This window comes from Bathycoccus prasinos (assembly GCF_002220235.1).
Source record: "Bathycoccus prasinos genomic : Chromosome_13".
Lineage (NCBI taxonomy): Eukaryota > Viridiplantae > Chlorophyta > Mamiellophyceae > Mamiellales > Bathycoccaceae > Bathycoccus > Bathycoccus prasinos.
This window is the reverse complement of record NC_023996.1, coordinates 73,085-93,550: the sequence shown is the minus strand read 5'-3', so window position 1 is coordinate 93,550 and position 20,466 is coordinate 73,085. Positions and strand designations below refer to the sequence as shown.

Here is a 20,466-nt window from a genome sequence, read left to right as displayed (position 1 = left end):
ACGATTACGACGTTGCAGTATTCAGGCGTTTGAATTCGTCGTCTGAATCGTCGCGTTTGTGTATTACGCATAGTTTAAAAAACCAGTACTAGTATAGATAGTGAGTCGCCTGCATAGCAGTATTTAGGGTAACATAAAAAACCCTAAACTTTTTTTTTGTGTATCGACATCCAAAAAAAAAAGGGCGCGTCCCTTCAAAGAAAAGAGCGCGCTTTCGTGCGCACTCTAACATCAATCAATCAAAACACCACCACGACATCATCAATAATGAGCGCATCATCAAAAGCAGCAGAGCGCGATCCTCTCCTCCCGTACGCCAGACAGTTCGGGTCCATACGCGAGAACGAAGACGAGAACGATGACGGGAAGAGATTCGAGCGAAGAGGCGCCTCATCGGACGACGTCGAAAACGGGAGAAAGAAGACGTTCTTCCTCTTCGACCACGGGGGGGCGCATTCATCTCGAGACGCGGGGTCGAGTAGGGCGAAAATACACGCTTCGTTTTTATACGTTTTACTGGCGTGCGTTTTGTTCTTCTCCGGCGCGATGGTTGGTTCCTCCTCCTCGCCGTTGTCAAAGATGATTTTGATGTCGAAGGAAGATGGTGTCGCTTCGGCAAAAGGACAACCGCGAAATCAACACCATCGGCTCGGGACGATGGCGACGATCGAAAACGCTCCCGGTCAGAAGACTTTATCATCAACGTTGATGAACAACAACAACAATAAGAACAAGAATAATAATAATAATAACAACAACAAGAACAAGAACAACGGCACTGCACAGTCTTCTGATGTGGAAGACTCGTCTTCGTCTTCGGAATCTTCGTCGGGAGGGCAGGAAGGCGCGAGCGAGGAGGACGCGTACCAGTCTCTGATGGAGATGTTTGGGATTTTCGGCGGCGCGGCGCCACCGACGAGAGAGGCGATCGAGGAACCGGAACCGAGCTTATCGGAGGAGAATCAAGATTTGTTGAAAGAAGAAGAGAATCACTATTCGAGGATTGGATCGGATTTGGGGTACTTCAGAGCGCCGTCGGTGAGGAACGATACTTTAGTGTTCGTTTCGGAAGGGTCAATTTGGCTTTCGCATCTGAGAGGAGGTCCAGCGGCGAGGATTTCGAGCAGTTATTCGTACGAATCGGTGCCAAAGCTCTCGCCCGACGGGAAACGAATCGCGTTTTTAGCGGAAGCTGCGGACGGGTTCGAAGTCTTTGAGCTCCCCATCGCCGGAGGCGTGGCGAGACAAGTCACGCACGGCGCGCAGGCGTACGGGTTGTCGCAATGGTCCGGCGACCACGAGCTTTTGATTTTAACGACGCAATTTTCCGATCTCGGAAATCCGCAGTTGGCGAAAGTCGACGCTTTAACCGGGAAGGTTTCGGTGTTGCCGTTTGAAAAAGCGCACGGAGGCTCGAAAGATCCCAAAGGATGCTACTTGTTTTATCCTTTGAGACAATCGTCCTCGACGAAACGGTACGAAGGTGGCGAACAGGCGAGAATTTGGAGATGGTGCGGTGAAGGTGCCGTCGGCGCGAACGGAACCGCTTGGTCAGAGGCGAAAGAGTTGACGCCAGAATCGTGGTCCATGCGAGGCGCGTGGTCGCCGCAAACCACGGACAAGCTCAGCGGCAAGGTATTTTTCATCAGCGACAAAACCGGCGTGGCCAACTTGTGGGTGATGAACGACGACGGCTCGAAAAAGACGCAACTGACGTTCGAGTGCGAGTTCGACGTGATGGAGTATGCCATCGACGGTACTCGCATCGTCATGCGCGTTGGCGCGGATTTGAAATCAGCGACGTTGAGCGCGGCTCAAATCGAAGGCGGCGTGATCATTTCCGAGGCGACGACGTTGAAGATTAATCTTTTATCCGAATTCCGCGAGGCGCAGCCCATGTTGCTTTCCGATCCGCTTTATGAAATGTCCGAACTCGCCATCTCAGACGATGGCATTTACGGCGCTTTTATCGTGAGAGGTCAGGTTTACTTTTCGCCGCTCGTCGCGCAACTCGGGACGAGAATCGAAAAAGTTACCCAGTACGAAGGCATGGTTCGATACAAGCACGTGCAGTTCATTCCAAACTCGCATCCAAGTGATCCAATTAAGTTACTCGCGTTGAGCGACGCCAGTGGTGAATACGACTACGTCGTTCTGGAAAGAGACGAGGACAACGGAGTCAGCTATTGGTCGGAAGCGCAAGTCACGCAAGACGGGGCCATTCAAGGAGGTTTGTCGTATTCGCAAATTTCTCCCGATGGCACCTCGCTCGCTTTCGATGATACCAACGGCCACGTCAAGTTGGTGAATTTCACCAACACCATCGTCAACACGGAGGAGTTCCGAACGCCAATTTCGCCGGAGGATGACCCCATCGGTGCCGGAGGACTCGGCGGCGCCGAGGACTTTTCTTCGGAAATGCCGCTGTTGTCGCGAATGCAGAACAGCGGCGCGGACGAGGAAGAGGTGCTCGACGCGGCGTCGATTTTGATCAAACGTCAACGCGTGTTGGATAAACGCACGAAGAAGATGCAAGCTGGTCGAAAGTTTGTCAAGGCGGACATGCGCGCGCCAAACTTTCGAGAGACGTCGTCGTCGTCGTCGTCGTCCTCTCCGAACGTGGCGTCGCTCGGTAACCCTCAGCAGCAGCAACAGAGTGCCAACGTAAACGCAAACAAGAAGAAGGTGAACAACAACAAGCCTTCCTCGTCCGCGAAACTCTCCGCGTCTGATAACAATCAAGCGAACGTCCGCAACATCGTCTCTGGTTTACAACCCGAATCCGCGGGAGAATACGCCTGGTCTCCAGACGGCACTTGGCTCGCCTACGTCTCTCTCTACCAAGACACTGACTTTGAAGTTATTTATGCTTGGAACACGAAGACGAACGAACGAGTGCGCATCACGCCGCCGTCCTCGAACTCGAGATCGCCGACGTTTTCCCCGGACGGTTTGTTCCTCTACTACTTCAACGACGCGCAGTTTTCCTCCGGGTCAAATTCACCGTACGGCTCCAGAGGGTCTGAACCGGTCTACGAAGACGGAGAAAGTTTGTACTGTTTGCCTTTGAGAGAAGGTTTGGCGTGTCCGTTCTTCTCCGGCGACGAGATGAATGCAGCGGGCACGGTGTTTGATCCTACTTTGGGGCAAAAATACCCGACGAAAATTTCGATGAAGAACATCGAAAAGAGATCCGAGGTGGTTCCTTTTGTCGATCGCGCGAGATACGAAAGCATGTACATCATCGGTAGCGGCGCTACGATTTTGTTAAACATGTACGATTCCATGGGAAGCTATCTCATCGCTGTCGACATCATGCAAGGCTACGTTACGCCAATTTATCCGGACGCTTACGACGTTTTGGTGTCTCGCGACTTGCAAGTTGTCGTTTTGTTCACAGAAGAAGGCGTCGCGCTCATGTCTGCGCAGACCATCGCGGAAACTCCGGATCAAGATGCGATTCTCGCTCAAGCCTTGTTGTGGTTACCGCCGGAGACATGGACGGTGAAACTCAACCCGAGAGAAGAGTGGATGCAAATGTACGACGAGGCCATGCGCACGATGCGAGACAACTTTTACGATCCGAACCTCCACGGTGTCGATTGGCCGGCTGTTACGGAACGGTATCGTCCGTTGGTAAAAAGATTGACCTCCAAGAATGAGTTACGAGACGTTCTCGAGCAAGCTTTGGGAGAATTGTCCGTCTTACACGTCTTTGTCGACGTCGAAGGCGGCGAGGCTTTTGAAAAAATTGGCATGGGACAGAGTTCGGCCTGCTTGGGCGCTAAATTTGAGCAAGTTCCTCAAGGTTTGCGCATTACGAAGATCTACGACACCTCCGAAGTGTTGATGGCCCCGAACTCACCTCTGTCGGCGATGGCTGTGGATTTGAGACCCGGCGATATCATCACTCGAATCGATGGCGTTTTGGTCAACGCTTTGTCCGATCCTCTCCCGAAACTTTTAATGGGTAAAGCGTATTCGCAAGTGCTCTTGGAAGTCATTCGCGGCCCGAGAACGAAGGAAGAGATGGCAGAGTTGGAAGAGTTGCAAGAAATGATTGAAAGCGTGCAACAATCGAGCTCGAGTTTGGGCGTCGCTCAATCAAACGCGCTCCGAAGGTCGTCCCTTTCGTCTTCTTCCATGGCATCAAAAAGGTCGCGCACAAGTACCGCCGCGGCTCCCAGTGGCGATGGTCAACAAAATAGCCCGAAAAGATCCGGCGAGCAATATTTCAACGGCGGGACTTTGAATGCGTTCAATCCGTTGACGGATATCGCACGATCGGCTTTGAAATCGAATCGATTGGGGTCGCACTCGTCGTCGGCGAAACCCTCCAAAGACGCGGACAGTAGCAAATCATCAGACGGCGCTTCTAAAAGTTCTTCCTCGGGTAAGATGGGCGAAGAAGAGGAGGAAGAACTAGTCATGCTCGACAGAGTCGTCGTCGTTCCTCTCGACGTCGGGACGTGCTCCGCGCTTCAAAAAGCGGACGCTTTGAACAGAAGAAAAGCGAAGGTTCGCCACGACTCTAACGACACCATCGGTTACGTCTATCTCGAAGACATGGTCCAAGAAGGACCGGAAACGCATTCCATGGATGACTTTGCCAGTCAATTTTATCCGAACTTGCGAAAAGGTGGCTTGATCATTGACGTGAGAAGAAACCATGGCGGGAACATCGATACGTGGGTGTTGGAACGCTTGAGAAGAGTGGCTTGGATGTTTGAGTCCCACCGCAGCGGCCCGGGAGAGACGACCATGCAATACTCTTTCCGCGGCAAAGTCGTCGTATTGATCGACGAAATGTCCTCTTCAGATGCGGAACTTTTTGCCGCTGGTTTCCAAACCATGAAGCTCGGTAAGGTGATTGGCGCCAGATCCTGGGGCGGCGCGGTCGGGTACTCTGGCAACCCGGAGTGCTCCTTAGTCGACGGCGGCTCGTTCACCATCCCTTCGTTTGGTCCGTACCTCGGTAACGAGTGGTTAATCGAGCAAAAAGGTGTCATCCCGGATATTCCAGTAGCAAACTTACCCATCGAATCCTTCCACGGCACCGACAAGCAACTCGACGCCGCCATCCGAGAAGTTTTGAAGGAAATCAAGGCGTCGCCGGATGTGAAAATTCCAGAGCACCCGCAGTTTCCCGTGAGAGCGTACGACAACGCGAAGTGTTTGGCGGATCAACAAGAGGAAGGAGCGAAGACCGAGTTGTAAGAACGGAGGAGGGCAGGTATTAGAAGAAGAAGAAGAAGAGAAAGCGAAACCGAAACCGAAACCGAGAAGGAGAGAGAGAGAGGGAGAAGAGAATATAGAAAAGAGAAATTAAACTGTTTTAGAGTGAGTGAGAGAGAGAGAGAGAGAGAGAGAGAGAGAGAGATGTGCGCGTAATGCGTTCACGCGCGTTGTAATTTACTTTTGGTACCATTTATTATTATTATTATTATTATTATTATTATTATATGCGCGTGAATAGAGTCTCCGCGTCGTCTTCTACTCCCGAGAAGCGAACACCCTTTCCTTTTTCATTTGCTGACTCACACGTGTTCTTTTCTCTCCAAAAAGCGTCAGAAAAAAACGCATAAAACTTTCTTAATGCGCTTGGTAATGTTGCCATCCTCTCCGTCGCTCGCGACTCCGAATTGGGGTGGTTCTCGTTGTCATTCGACGACGACGACGACGACGACCTTATTGTCGAGGACGAGGACGACGACGGGTAAGGCACCATCGTTCGTACGCCGCGGACGACGACGACGACGAAACGACAACCTTAACGGCTTTTTTGTCCTCCGATTCTCTTCTTGTTCTCGTTCTTTGAGGACGACGACGACGACGACGACGGGCGGCGGCTCGCTTCTTCTTTCTTCTCCGCGAGAAAGAGGAGGAGAACGCGAGCGACGAGCGATGAGGATGCGCGTCGTCCCGTCTTCTTCGTCGTCGTCGTCTTCTTCTTCTCGAAAAGGCGGCGATTCGGATGACGATGATTTTAACGAGAAGGTTGCCGAAGTGAGCGAAAATTTGACCACGAACGAAGAAGCGTTGCGAGCGAAGATTGGACAGTTGCAAGAACGCGTGAAAGCGTTGAGGAGGACTCAATCGACGCCAAGAAAAGAAAACTTTCCCGCGACCGCCACTGCCGCGGTTTCTGTCGCGGGCGCCGCGGCGATCGACGAGAGAAGAGGCGGCGCGGCGACGACGAGGAGCGGAGGCGACGAGAGGAGAGAAGGAGAGGGCCAAGGGGCGGATGTTGAAGGAGCAGTGGATGCGGATGGGACGGGTACTTTCTGGGAAGACATTTTACGAGCGTCCGTGAGTACGTTGGAGGATATATTCAGCGGCGCGTCGTCCTCTTCCTGGGACGAAGACGAAGACGACGTCGAAGAAGAAGAACGAGAGGAAACTTCGCTGACGGTTGGAATCGAGAAGGGTGCGGAGACCGTGGACGTGGACGGTGGAAAAAGGGAGAAGACGAGAAGAGATGGTAATAGTAGCGGTAGTAGTAACAGTGGTGATATTGAGGGCAGGAAAAAGAACCAGGACAGCAGGTGGGAATGGCAAAGACAGTTTGATACTCCGAATCAGTTCATGGGGCATTTCAAGAAAGCGCCGGCCGAGAAAGGAGAAGAGAAGAGGCTCACTACCACCGCGGCAAATAGTACTACTACAACTGACTCCACCACTCCAGTGATAACGACAACTACAACGACGACGACGACAAAAGAAGAAGAAGAAGAAGAAGATTCAACGAATGCTGGCTCAAACTGGATCCCAGACGCGAGCGCGTTTCTTTCGCGTCTTCCGCTTCCGCCTTTGATCGGAAATTTGTTTTCTGGATCATCTTCATCCTCGACTGCAACGGCGACTACTTTTGCTGCTAATGCTGCTGCTGATTTAAGCATAGCTGAGCAAAGTGAGGAAGTAAACGCAGAAGACGACGAACGAATAATCGATGAACAACTTCGCGACGCGAACGTAAACGCCGTCGCGGTTGCAAACAACGCCTTGCAAAAATTAACAGCCGCTATTCAAGAGATTGACTTACAAATCGATAGAGAATCGCCGCCACGCACGCCAAGATCACCATCATCACCACCACCACCATCAACAGCGCAAGAAGGCGGGGCTTTCATCACCGCCGAAAATCAAAGTGAAGAGGATACGTTCAACGATTTAAAGGAGGCGCTCTCCGAGGCGATTAAAAATGCAGACAAAGCAAAAGCAAAGCTTGGAGACGTCGAAGTAGCGGCAAATGACGTTTTGAAAGTGCGCGAACGCATCGAAACGTATCGTCAAAGCGCGACGTATAAGAAGAACGTTTCTTTGACATCTTCCGAAAATGGTAAACGCGGCTTGAGTGAAAGTCAGCCGGAAAATATTCAAGCTTTGCGTCAAGCGCTCGAAGCTGCCCAGGTCAAATTAAAAGAAGCTTCAGCTTCCTCGCGTAAACAAACTGTCGTTGTTGCCAGACAAGTTTTGGTATTGAGAGAACTTTTCGAGCCAGGAGCACAAAAGTCTGCAGAGAAGAGTAGTGAGAATGACGCCGATACCGATATTCAACGAGAACAACAACAAGAGGGACTGGTAGAAACGAAAAGAATCGACGAAGGTTTGTACAGTAAAATCAACTCGGCTCGTAAAGTAGCCGAAGATGCGATTGTTGCGTCGAATATTACCGAAACTTTAGCGAAACTAACGTCGTGGCCAGGCGCAAAACTTTCGCAAATTGTGACGAGGCAACTCGAAGAGATGGCGGCGATTGATGAAGACGCGGAAGATTTTGTCGGGTCAACAACATCAACCGGTGAAACCGACAGAAGCGATAACTTGGATAGCATTCTCCAGCCTGCTTTAAGAAACATGGTTTCCTCGTCCTTATATCGAGCGTCCGAAGAAGATACGAAGAATGCTAGGATTGCTTGTTCTCTTTCCTCTTGGATTTATAATTTTCCGGACCAAACGACAAAGGATGGTTTAACTCGAAACGGTTTGACCATGTTATGGAATTCGCACGAGCACGAAGAAGCTCTTTCGGAGGATGAAATTAGTGGCAACGACAGTCAACAACAACAACAACGACTCGTCCAAACCTCGAGTGTTGAGAATATCAACTTCACCGATGCCGAAGCCGCCGACTCGGAGATGAACAACGCAATTCTTTTAGAAAATTTGAAAAAGGAAAGACACAATCGAGAAGAATCGATTCGCTTAGCTTCTGCGGCGGCGGATGAAGCCATCAAAGCGTTGGCATCGGTGAAGAGAATGCGAGAATTAAAACCTGACGATCAAAACGCGGCCGAGGCTGCAAGAAAAGCCACGGAGCTCGCTAATTTGGTTTCTCAAGAGCTCACCAGAGTTTCGGAGTCTCAGAAAACGTTGAAGAAAGAACGCTCGGCGTTGTTACGCGAAAGCGAGAAAATAAGCGAGTTACAAAAACAAAGAGCAAAATCGAAAGCGTCTTCGGAAAACGGATTACAAAAGAAAAAGAAGAAGAATGGTAATAACAAAGAAGCCGGTGAGAATGCGGTGATGCCGGTGAACTATTGCGTGGGCGTAGACAAGGAAAACGCAACGTTATGGATTGTCGTCGAAGGATCGACCAACTTTGCCTCGTGGCAAACCAATTTAACTTGGACACCCACGACGTTTGAGGATAAAGAAATCAGAGTCCATCAAGGAGCGTACGCTTGCGCGCAAAGAATGTACGATCGCGTTGAAAAATTGTGTAAAGACCATTTGAAGACGTTTGGCTCTAAGAAGGCTCGGATAAAATTAACTGGTCATTCAATCGGTGGATCTCTGGCGTATTTGCTCGGTCTGATGCTCATTCTGAGAAATGGAGTTCCTCGATACGCGCTCGATGATATCTGGACGTTCGGGTCGCCGTACGTTTTCGATCGCGGTGCGGAAGATTTGATGCAAAGGATTGGGCTGCAGCGAGATTTCATTAAAGGCGTCATCATGGGCAAAGATATCGTACCTCGATCGTTTTCGTGCTATTATCCTCCGTGGACGCGTTCTATTTTGGGCTCGGCTCCCTGTCCTCGGCCGTTCAAATGCGTGAACATGCCTACGCTCTTAAACGAAGAAATGATGTACGCACCTTTGGGTGACATGTATCTTTTACAACCCGTACACGGTTCGGCGCATCCACTTTTACCAGAAGGACCGGGATTCTATAAGCTCCAAGGAGAAGAAATGTACGACATAATCGCCGCTAAAGCTCGCGAAAGTAGTTCGATATCGACGATGAGTCTAGATGCGAGTTTCGACGAAGAATCGCATTGGCTCGATGCGCAAAAAGACGAGCGTAAACTTGATTTTTACGCCGATGAAGTAGCTCAAACGCGAGGGTCAACAACAACTTCAACGACGAAGACTCTGTCTGAGAATTTAAACAAGATTGCGTGCTTAACGCAAGCGGATGCAGCATTAACGGCGTCCTTGATCATTTCCCAGATTGATAGAGAGCTCTTGACCAAAGCGAAAGAAGGCGTCGGCGGTGATCTATCGGTGATAATGCGAGAACAAACTCGAGATGCGGCGCAGAGAGTGATACTCAACACGCCACATCCACTCACAGTTTTGTCGGATCCGAGAAGTTACGGTTCGCAAGGTTCAATCAGTCGTCACCATAATCCGTACTCATATCAAAAAGCTTTGTCCAGAGCTGCGAAAGCTTCGGCGGGAGAAAATAAAGAATATTCATAAACACGCGAACAGTAGCAGTGAGCTTGTAAAATAAAATTTGTATGTACAACAGATAATGATAGTATATTTACGCGGCTTTCGCGAAGCCGACTCTGGACCCGCCGTGATCAAATACCGTGTGATACGGTCCCAAAAACACGTCACCTAGAATCCACAGAGGACCCATTGGTTTAGGAACATCTAAACCCATGAAACCGCTAATGCACGTGTTTGAGCCTTGTCCATCATCAATCTCTAAGACGTACTGTTTCGGCGTCAATTCGAAAGATTTACCGGCAATTGTAAACGAAATATTTGGCATTTCAACGATGGCGTTGCAATCGACTCCGGCTTGTCCACCCGGCTGCGCCGGGACAAAGTCACAAACCTTCTCGAGTTCATTCAAAACAACCGTACGAGTCACGTTCGCTTGCAATAACTCCTTCGCGTAATCCACGGCCATTTCACACGCCGAGCACGCAACTTTACTCTTTTTCGTTTCTTTTTCCTCATTCTTCTTTGACGGTTTGAAAAGATCGCCCAAAAGCGAGAGACCCCCGCGAAGACCGCGATGTTTCTTTTCCTCTCTCGTCGTCATCAATAATTTTCGAGACGTAGCCAACACCCCGGTTGGCTCACTTATTTCTTTTTCAATCGCATTTGTTTCAGCGGCAGCTGGACAGATGTTCAAACTCTCGCAGATTTGACTCGAATCGTACGTTTCGATGTCGTCCAAAAATTCTTCGCCGTAACGTTTAATGGCAATCTTACACTCTTGAATCATCAAGTTTTCGGCGCCGATTGCGTCGTTAATTTTATCGATGACGGCGGAAGGTCCGGCGAGCAACGATGTTCCTGTATCTGCAATCGCTTGATGCTTAGTAGAGGAGGAGAACGACACCGTCGTCTTGTCGTTTTTGTCGTCGATGAATGAAAACTCACCAACTTTCACGTCATCCAAATCGAATTGCCAGTAGCCTTTCTTCGTCAAATCCACCCAGACGTGCTCGCCGACGAAGTGCTTCTCGTCGACGCCACCAAAGACGAGTTCACCACCATCAACCACACCGTCTCCGTCTTGATCTCTGTTTAACCAAAACGAAAACTGATCTTTCTCGACTTGATTTTGCGCGACGGCGTTATCAAACACCGGCGTGACCCCGTCGACGGCGATTTCCTTAAATCCCAATCCTAAGATCCCGTCAAACTTAGCGAAAAGGAACGTCAATCCCGGCTCTTTCGTCGCTTCCGCAAACGTCTGATCTTTAATTTCAATCGAATTTCCCAAACGCACCGTATCCGAGCTCAAGAACCCGCTCAACGACCCAGATCCGTATTGAATTGCAAAATCCTCACCGTTCGGCTCGTACGACCTGCTCTTCTCGCTGTCGTACTTTTCGTGCGCGTCGCAGGGAATTTGAGAAAACTTGCACTTTGACGACGGCACCCACAAATTCGAGCTCCCGGTATCGAAACACACCTGAAATTTCTGCCCTGGCGTTCCGATTTCCACCGGACCGTAATATTGCGCGTCCATGTAATTCGCGATGGGCACCGACGACGTCGCTCCTCCTTCTCCTCCGATCGCCGCGTCTTCAGACGATTCCATCTTCTTGTCCTCCATTAAACTCGTTTCGGCGTTTCTCGTGTACTTCTCCACCATTTGCTTCTTCTTCATCTCCGCGTGTTTCGCGCGCAGCTTGGACGCTTTCATCTTCGTTTGCCAGTTTTCGCTCATCGCTTCCTTGTCCTCGTTTGCTTTCATCAAAGGCACCTTTTTTTGCAAGGACACGCGGTGAAGAACTCCTTGGACGTTATTACTCTTATTACGTTGATGATGATACCGAAGACCACCAAAACCATCATAAAACAGCATCAGCATCGCTCCTCCTACTAAAGCGAGCGTTATCGTCAACGAACGAGGACGTGCGCGACGTTTGTCTTCTTCTTCTTCTTCTTCTTCTTTAGGGAACATGATGAGGAATTCTTCTTCACCGCACAAAATTCGTGACGAAGATGATGATGATGACGATGATGCTTTTGGTATGTAAAAGATGAAAGAAGACCAACGAAGTGTAGTAAAACGAACACTTTTAGAAGACAAAACCAAACGAAGTCGAAAAACGAATTCTCTTCTTCTTCTTCTTACGGTACACGTCTTCTTCCTTTATTATTATTAGTATTATTAAACAATATATGAGCGAGAAATTATGAAATTATGATTGCATTTTGTGAATTTTGGGCAAATTTATTATTATTATTTAAACTACTGTGGTACTACTCTGACTAGGTAAATTACAACTCAACTAGGACTCCCAATCTTGAATATTCTAACAGAACACGCCGTCGCACAAGCTTTACGTCCTCTCCTTCTCCTCCGTTTCCAAATCTCATCGCATGAGAGTACTCCGAATAGCGACCACCACGGTGCTCCCGGTTTAAAATTTCTGCTCGAGTATTCCAATCGTCGTCCCATGAGCATGCTTCGAATAGCTGATACTTTACAACACCCGTAAGTGGTTCAAGTTACTACTCGCGTTCGCTCCTAGGCAGCGCCGCGCAAATTAAACGTTTAATTATTATTGGTCGATGTTATTGTTTTCGACATCTCCTTCTTCCAAGACATTGACATTTTCTTCTTCTTCTTCTTCTTCTTGTTGCTGTTGCTCTTTGCGCTGGTATTTGCGTCTCCGCGGTTTCTTCGATTCCCGGAGAGGGATATCTTTGAACTCACCGTTCGGTTTAAACAGTCTGACACTTCTTTGGTACTACTCTAAAATACTAAATTTTACCTCTTTCTCCTCTTTGTCTTTCTTTCGAAAACGACGTCGGTACGCGCGACGAATTTACAAGAAGAAGAAGAAGAAGAAGAAGAGTCCCCGTCGTCGTCGTGTTTTGAGGAAGAAAACAGTCTCGAGCCTTCGTGAACGGGAGAGTTCTTCGCGTTTCCGTGAGGGAAGCACAAGACCGCGCCGACTCGCGGCGCGACGGCGTTACCGACGATGACTTTTTTCTTCTGTTCTTCTTCGTTAGTATGATCGTCATCATCGACGGAATAGAACGTCGTCTCGCCACCTCGAAAGCTATCGGTCAAGTAGATGAGAAACGTGAGGCGCGTCGTCCGCTGGTTTTCTTTATTATTAGTGTTGTTACCGTCGAGGAGCGCGTTCGCGTCGACGATGAATTCGTTGGTTTGTTCGTCGAGCATACCGCACGGCCAAGCGCCGTCGAGATGTCTGCGATAGACGCTCTTATCGTCGTATTTGAATATTCGAAACCGCGGGTTTATGCCGACAGGAAGCCAATAATGGTGGACAGAATTATCGTCGTCGTCCTCGTCGTCGTCGTCTTCGAACGCATCTTCTTCGTCGGCGTGGAAATGGTCGCGAATTCGTTGCCAAATATTTTCTACGACAGCATTATACACGCATATTTCGCAATACTCCATCGACTCTTGGTCGTTCTCGTCGTCTTTAACGAGTCCACACGCCAAAGCGCTTCGAACGAATAACTCACACTCTGCTTTCGCGAAAACAGACGTCAACGCGAATATCCCGGGTCCAACCGTTTGACTCAAATCGACGCGATTTACTCTCGGCGCTCGAAAGCCTGCCGGCGCGAGTACCAAAGCGTTTGGAGAGACTGGTCGAAAGAGTTTCAACGGTAAACGATTTGCCGGTCGCCGTCGACCGTCGTCCTCGCAACAAACGATGAAGCGTAAGCTATTATTGTTGTTACGCAAAGCGGCGGCGTGTATTTTTTCCTCTTCCTCTTCCTCTTCCGAACGCGCGGGTAACTCAACTCTGTTTCTAATTTCCACGCGAACTCTTTCGCGACGAGGAGAAGCATCATCATCGCTCACCATCCACGCACGAATCATTTCTCGTTTTTTCATCTCGAGACTAGGCGCGAGTCTTCCCGCGCTCTTCTTCCTCGTTTTTTTCTCCTCGTCGTCTTCGTCGTCGCTGCTTTTGCGAATTAATTTCAATACCCGCCACAAAAGCTCGTCCTCTTTCTCCTCTTCGCCGACGACGACCATGTGACCACCACCGATGCCGTTGAAACTCTTCCTCGCGAACGAACACCCTCGCACTAAATTCTCCCTACCAATCTTCTCGATCGTCTTCTCGACGCCGCTCACGTTCTCGCCCTTTCCGCTCTTTCCGCTCTCGTCAACGACGTCCTCCTCCCCGTCCTCGTTATTCTCAATCAGGAGTAACTCTGCGGCTGCGTTTGCATCTCCCGCCGCGCAAAACGTAAAATACGCGCATCGCAAAGACGCGTTCGTCAAACGAAGAAGTTGATGAGTCGTCGTCGTCGTCGCAGTAAACACTCGTCGACGACGACGCCCTTCAACATTTTTGGTGTTCAACTGCTTGACTTTTCCCAGGACTTTCTTCACCGCTTTCGCGTTCGCGCGGAGTTGACACAACGCGAGCACTCTCTCCAACAGTTGAGAGAGATTGCGAAAAGAAAAGAGTTGTTCCTCCGAGGAGAACAAACACACTTTGTCGCAGTCTGAATCGTCCCCTGTGTGATCGTCTGAGATCAAAAGCAAGTCGTCCAAGACGTGCAAAAACGCTTTCACCGAGGAGGTCAGATTTCCCGCTCGCAACGCGACGTCGCACACGCGCTTCTGTTTGTTCGTTTCGACGACAGAAGAGGAGAGAAACGACGACGCGTCGTTTTTGTTTACTTTTGCGCGACGAGCGAGCGAGGTGTTTATCTCCTTTGTCTTTGTCTTCTTCTTCTTCTTCTTTGACATGATGATGAGGATGCAAAAGCCGTTGAAGACGAGCGTGTGCGTGTTCTGAAGCGCGAGCGTTATGCGTGTTCATGTTTATAAATCATAATGAAGGCAAAGGTATTACTCTGTGCGATGCAAAATTAGTATTAAGTAGTGCGTGTTTTACTAAACTCTCTCTCTAACTCTCTTTTGTCTCTCTCATTTCGCGCGATGACGTTATTCTTCTTCTCAACTAAACGTACGCTCTCTCGTTTTCTCGCTCTCGACTACTTCGCGGCGGCGGCTCGAACGTTGAAGACGAAGGCGTCGCACTTTTCTTTCGACTTTACGACGCCGCTCTCGTCGCAGACGCCCGAGGCGACGTCCACACCGTTCGGACGTAACACCATGACCGCTTCGGAGCAGTTTTCCGGCGTCAATCCACCGGCTAAAATCCATCCTTTCCTGGAACATCCTTTGGGAACTTTTAAGTTTTCCCACTCGAATTTCTCCCCAGATCCGGCGTTGACGCCGTCGATTAACACGTAATCTACCGTTTTCCTCGGTCCATTTACCCAATCAATCGGTGCTTTCCACCCTTTCTCCCCGGATAACATTTCTTTCCTTCTCGAGGCTAACTCCTCTTCGCTCTCCCCCGGCATTTCCGTCACGATTTTCCCGCTCTCGTCCGCCGAGCACACCCAAATAACTTTGATCTTTTGCGGAATATCCTTCAGAGATTGTCTGGCCAAATCGCCGTGTAACTGCGCGTGCGTGTTATATCCAAGCTCTTCGCATATCTTCGCTATCGTCGCTCCGTCTTCGTCCACGAACACCGCGACTGGCGTTATCACTCTTTCTTTACTCTTTTCGCACTCCTTTACGATCTTTTTCGCTCGTTCGATATCGACCGACCTTTTACTCTTGGGCCATAAGATCATCCCAACGTGTGAGGCGCCGCTGTCGATGGCGACGCGACAATCTTCCGCGGTGGTGATGCCGCAAATTTTCACCACTTTAGGTACATCGAAATTCATCGCATTCTTCTTAGTAGGGGTATTCGTTTTTCGCTCTTCTTGTTCTTGTTGTTCTGATGATGATGATGATGTTGCGCGAGGAGGATCGAAAGAAGATATCTTCTTCTTCGTTCTTTCTCTTCTTCCTCCTCCTCTCGTTGCTTCCAAACGACGACAACTTTTCGAAGAAGAGAACAACGCATTATTATTCAAAGTGGTTTTTGAAGGCTTGCTCTTCGTGGTAGTAGTACGACGACGTGTAGTATTCGTGGTGGTGGTGGTCGAAACCATTTTCATCATCATCATCATCCTCGTCGATGATGCAATCGTCGTCGCCGTCATCTCTTCTCTCTTTTTGCTTCTTTCGTCTGATGAGAGAGGAAAGAGAAATTTTTTTGTGAAGAAGAGCGTTTTTCACGTGTGCGTTTTGTTGTTTTTTTTTTCGCAGAGAGACGACAGACAGACGGACGAAAGAGAACGAGAGAAAAAGAGATTCCAACAACAACAACAACAACAACCCAGAAGGAGAAGAAGAAGAAGAAGAAGATGACGACGACGACGAGAACAACAACAACATCAATGTTGTTCTCGCTGACACGCTCAACGGTCTCTTCCGTGATGACACTCCTCGCAGCGGGTTTGACCGTGACGTTCTCCCAAGCGATGTTTTTGCACTACAGTTACGAACCCATCGAAGAAGAGCCGACGAGAGGGACGTCGTTTAAAGGACTGGCGAGATGTGGATTCGTCGAAGAAGACGAAGAAGTGAAAGAAGAAGAGGAACAGAATGAGAGTACTTTTGTTTCTGCGACAAAGATGATGCTTTCGAGGACAAAAAGGACGACGACGACGACAAAAGAAAGAAGAGGTAAAAGTAAGGAGAGGAAACGCGTGGTGATTGTGGGCGATTCGCTCGCCACCGGCGTGGGTTGCACGACGAATACGCCGGCGCTGGCGAGAATCGTCGCGGAGCGATTGGCGGAGCTTTTATCGGTGGAGATCGAATGGATTGCGGTTGGAAAGAAAGGCGCAGCGTTGAGCGATATTTCGTCGTGCGTGCTTCCCGAGCTCAGAGAGAGTAACAACAGTAGAAGAAGCGTTAGTAACAGTAACGATAGCGGCGGTAGCAGCAGAAGTAGGAGTAGTAATAGCAGTGGTCATGATTCAGTCGAAAACGAGGTGGAGGAGAAGGAGGAGGATGAAAACGCACAGAACGAGTTTTTTCTCCAACAACAACAATTTCAACAACAACAACAACAACAACAACAAGCGTCGTCGTCGTGTGCGAGGAAAGCGGACGCGGTGATAATTCTGTGCGGGATTAATGACGTGAAAACGTGCTTTCTTCACGGAAAAATCTTTTTTCGGGAGAATTTCGAGAACGAGTTGGAAAATGTGATCAAAGAAATCAAGAACGTCGTCGGGAGCGACGCGCTCGTCGTGTTGCCGGGGAATCCCTTGCACATCGCGCCTTTATTTCCGAATCCACTTCGCGAAGTTATTTTGAAACTGAACGACTGTTGGGACGACAAAAAAGAAAAAGTCGCGAATAAGCTAGGGAAACGTAAAGCTTTGTTTATCAATTCTCCCACGCTACAAGCGCTGAGAGATGCCGTCCGAATGCATGGGGGGGATAGCGGTGATGGTATTCGAGAAGGCGAGTTTACCGCGAGAGACGGCGTGCATCCAAACGATATGGGCTACAAGGCGTGGGCAAACATCATCGCCGCGGAAGTAGCCAAGGTATTAAAGGATAACGAAGTACAATGATCTCTTCCTTTTCCTCTCGAGCGTGTTGTTTAATACATATTTTTGTTTAATGTTAGTAGCACATATGTAGTACGACTTCCAAAAGCACGCTTTCTTTTTAACTAGTTTTATGGGATGATGACTTTAAAAGCTATTATTATTTAATATTTTAGTTCGTCAACGGCGGGATGACTCCTTCGTTGGAATCAAAAACGGCCGGGATGAATTTTATTCCGAGTTTTTCCATGATGAGCGCGTTTTCCGGGTTGGAGTTTGATATTCGCAAAGTCTTCCCGAGAGCGAGATACCTATCGCACAAGGAGTTCATAGCTGCTAAGCCGGAGTAGTCGCACACTCTGCAATTATCGATGTTTAGGACGATATCGTTTGGATCGACGCGAAGCGCAAACTCGTTTTTAAACGCGCGATCCGTTCCAAAGAATAATTCCCCGGAGCATCGATACACCGCTCTCTCCGTTCCATCGCTTAAAGTTTCAGTTGTACGTACTACATCGAGCGCATTGAATGAATTATCCCACGCGTACAATAGTGCCGCGAAAACTACCCCGGTACCAGTCGCGATGGCTAAGTTTGTGCGCTCCGTCAAGATCGTTACCAACAATATTAAAAACGTGTCTTGCAAACGCACGCGATCGGTCGTATCCGCGAAACATTTACGACGGCGACGACCGGCGTAATCCACCCTGTACGAGTTGTTCTTTGCCGATTGCTCGTCATTTCCCGTGGTTTCTTGCTGCGCGTCTTCTCCTTCTCTTCTACCTGGAATATAAAGAGATCGAACGTTTCCCGTCATGAGGGATAAGCAACTCCAATCAAAGGTGTAAATAACAACCATGAACAACACACCCGTGAGCGCGGCGACGGGGACTAACTCGATAACTTTTGAAGCCGCAACTACGAATATTAAAAACATGGTCGCCGCAAAAGCGGTCGATAATCTTCCGATTCCTCCTGATTTCACGTTAATTGTACTTTGGCCAATCATCGCGTCCCCGCCCATAGACTTGAACATTCCACTCAAGAGATTTGCGACGCCCTGCGCGACGCACTCTTGCGTGCATCTACCAGTCGCATCAGACGTATCCTCCAAGATTTCATCCACGAGCTGTAAGGTTAATACAGATTCAATCAACCCGACCGCCGCCAAGGAAAATATCAACGGAGCGATAATTCCAAACGACTCCGTCGTTAAATCCACATCCGGAGTGTGGTACGTCGGAAACGCTCCTTTTACCGGAGATAAATCTACTACGGTGGGTGTGTCTGCTCCTATGGCCGTTCTGTTTATAGCGTGCTCGAAAATCAAGCACGAAAGAATAGATACGAGTGAACTTGGGACCATTTTGGTCAAGCGCGGTAAATAATGGACGATTAACATAGACCCAAACACGTACAGCAGCATAATCCACGTCGATGCTTCAGATGCACTTCTCCACGTTTTCTGTTCCTCGTAACCAGTGTGAATGAGAAAATCTTTGTCTGACTTGAATTCACTCAAAGAAATCGTCGATGAGTTATCCGCGTCTGCTTCGCTCAGAATCGCGCCGACGTAAGTGTTCAACTGATCCGCAGATAAATCCGGCAACTCTTCGGCAAAGACGCGCGTAATGTCCGCGGATGAAATTTCCCCTGCTCCGGTCGAATCAAACACTTTGAATCCTTTTTTCCAGTCCACTTCTTGAAAAGACTCCAGCTGCGCTTTGAAAATTATAATCGCCAAACCGTTTACGAAACCGGTCATGACCGTGTTGGGAATGAGACGCACCAAGCGACCGGCTTGAATGAGACCGAGAACTATTTGCAAAATGCCGCACAGAATCATGACCATAAACAGATATTCCACGCGTTTATCGTACGCTTGATCTCTTAACGATTTGCACGAATCTGTAATCTCCGTGCATCCCGCAATTTCCCCTAAAGAGACAAGTTTCTCCACCGGCAATAAGCCGTTCGGTTCCATGATTTGGACGGCGACAACCGCCATCGCGCCCGCCGCCCCAGAAACCATTCCTGGACGCCCCCCGATGAGAGCGGTGATTATTCCTAGAAAAAACGTTGCGTATAATCCAACTAACGGATCTACTTTCGCCACGAAACTAAACGCCACCGATTCTGGCACCTGCGCTATCGACACCGTCAAACCAGACAAGATTTCATTTTTCAATCGTAACTTGTTCTTTTTGTAAAAGTTGAAAGATTCCTTCGCGTACGCGAGGCCGCACAACGGCGTGTCCGAGAACCCGTGATTCGCGTGAAAGCGCTGCATGAAGTTCATCTCCTCCGAACTTTTTTGGTTCTCGTCTCTTTCTTCCCGTCGTTCCTCTCGTTTTGTCTCAGTGGCGGCCATTCTTTATCCTTTAAACTCTTTTGAGTATATCTAAAAGAGAAGAGAGAAGAGCTTTTGGGAGAGATGAGAGAGTCGAGTTGAGTGCGAATAGAAGACTACGTGCGATTCTCTCGATGTATTCTTCTCTGTTATATATATCTCGTTTGTTTGTTTTCTTTTTGCCCTTCACGCGCTTCTTCTTCTTCGCGAGTGATTATGTGAACGTAAATTATCTCAATAAGTTGTTGTGTGAGTGAAAAAGTGCAGCATGGACACAAAAACGAATACTAATACTACGAGTTGGTTCGTTATCGTTCTTTTTTCTAAAATGTTTTAGTACTCCTTGCATTACAAATCAATCAATCAATCTCTCTCTCTCTCTCTCAGAACACAAAACCAAAACCTCTCTACTTCTTCGCTCTCGCGACGCGTCCAGCTTTGTGCACGGCCGAAACTCTCGCTAACGCCTTCTTTCGTAAATCCGAGCGATTCGCGCACGCGGCGTCCACCGCCTTGGCTTGGTTTCGAAAGATGCCTTTGTTGTTCGCGCCGTTCAAGGTGGAGGACGGCGTCTTCGCGCCGGCCAATTCTTGGATGTCCACCGTGTTGTTCATGTTGGCGATGCCTGTTGTTGTTGTTGTTTAATAATAATAATAATAGTGTGTGTTGCGTAATAAAAGAAAGGAAAGTGTTTGGTCAGTTTCTCGTTTCGATCGTTTCTTTTTTGTTGGTTCTTCTTTTTTGTTTGTTTTGTTTGAGTCAAAAATTTCCTTCTCTTTTCTTTGTTTTTTTTGCTCTTCTCTTCGAGACAAACTCTTTTCAGCCAGCGCGCACCAGCACCAAAGAAATCCATAAATTCATTTTTCTAGGGCTTTTCCGAGACCTTGAACAGCCTAAACCGGTCTCGTTTTGTCTCTCACTCCCTCTCTCTTCCAGGAAGG

General features: G+C 48.8%; 8 protein-coding genes across 8 annotated transcripts; 3 read left to right on the top strand and 5 right to left on the bottom strand.

Annotated features, from left to right (window-relative positions):
• Positions 1–267: 267 nt before the first annotated feature.
• On the top strand, positions 268–5,217 carry Bathy13g00260 (peptidase S41; the record flags this gene model as incomplete). Its single annotated transcript, XM_007509482.1, has 1 exon — positions 268–5,217. The coding sequence occupies one exon, from the start codon at positions 268–270 to the stop codon at positions 5,215–5,217; it is 4,950 nt and encodes a 1,649-aa protein (XP_007509544.1).
• A 687-nt stretch (positions 5,218–5,904) lies between these two features.
• Bathy13g00250 (predicted protein) lies at positions 5,905–9,708 on the top strand (the record flags this gene model as incomplete). The annotated part of the gene is made up of 1 exon (XM_007509364.1): positions 5,905–9,708. The coding sequence occupies one exon, from the start codon at positions 5,905–5,907 to the stop codon at positions 9,706–9,708; it is 3,804 nt and encodes a 1,267-aa protein (XP_007509426.1).
• A 67-nt stretch (positions 9,709–9,775) lies between these two features.
• Bathy13g00240 (cathepsin D (lysosomal aspartyl protease)) lies at positions 9,776–11,662 on the bottom strand (the record flags this gene model as incomplete). Its single annotated transcript, XM_007509339.1, has 1 exon — positions 9,776–11,662. One exon carries the CDS (start codon positions 11,660–11,662, stop codon positions 9,776–9,778), a length of 1,887 nt encoding a protein of 628 aa, XP_007509401.1.
• An 813-nt stretch (positions 11,663–12,475) lies between these two features.
• Bathy13g00230 (predicted protein) lies at positions 12,476–14,452 on the bottom strand (the record flags this gene model as incomplete). The annotated part of the gene is made up of 1 exon (XM_007509373.1): positions 12,476–14,452. One exon carries the CDS (start codon positions 14,450–14,452, stop codon positions 12,476–12,478), a length of 1,977 nt encoding a protein of 658 aa, XP_007509435.1.
• Positions 14,453–14,700: 248 nt separating this feature from the next.
• On the bottom strand, positions 14,701–15,771 carry Bathy13g00220 (phosphoribosylanthranilate isomerase; the record flags this gene model as incomplete). Its single annotated transcript, XM_007509582.1, has 1 exon — positions 14,701–15,771. One exon carries the CDS (start codon positions 15,769–15,771, stop codon positions 14,701–14,703), a length of 1,071 nt encoding a protein of 356 aa, XP_007509644.1.
• A 204-nt stretch (positions 15,772–15,975) lies between these two features.
• Positions 15,976–17,199, top strand: Bathy13g00210 (predicted protein; the record flags this gene model as incomplete). The annotated part of the gene is made up of 1 exon (XM_007509506.1): positions 15,976–17,199. One exon carries the CDS (start codon positions 15,976–15,978, stop codon positions 17,197–17,199), a length of 1,224 nt encoding a protein of 407 aa, XP_007509568.1.
• A 148-nt stretch (positions 17,200–17,347) lies between these two features.
• On the bottom strand, positions 17,348–19,546 carry Bathy13g00200 (sulfate permease family protein; the record flags this gene model as incomplete). Its single annotated transcript, XM_007509512.1, has 1 exon — positions 17,348–19,546. One exon carries the CDS (start codon positions 19,544–19,546, stop codon positions 17,348–17,350), a length of 2,199 nt encoding a protein of 732 aa, XP_007509574.1.
• A 386-nt stretch (positions 19,547–19,932) lies between these two features.
• Bathy13g00190 (unknown protein) lies at positions 19,933–20,139 on the bottom strand (the record flags this gene model as incomplete). The annotated part of the gene is made up of 1 exon (XM_007509563.1): positions 19,933–20,139. The coding sequence occupies one exon, from the start codon at positions 20,137–20,139 to the stop codon at positions 19,933–19,935; it is 207 nt and encodes a 68-aa protein (XP_007509625.1).
• Positions 20,140–20,466: the final 327 nt, after the last annotated feature.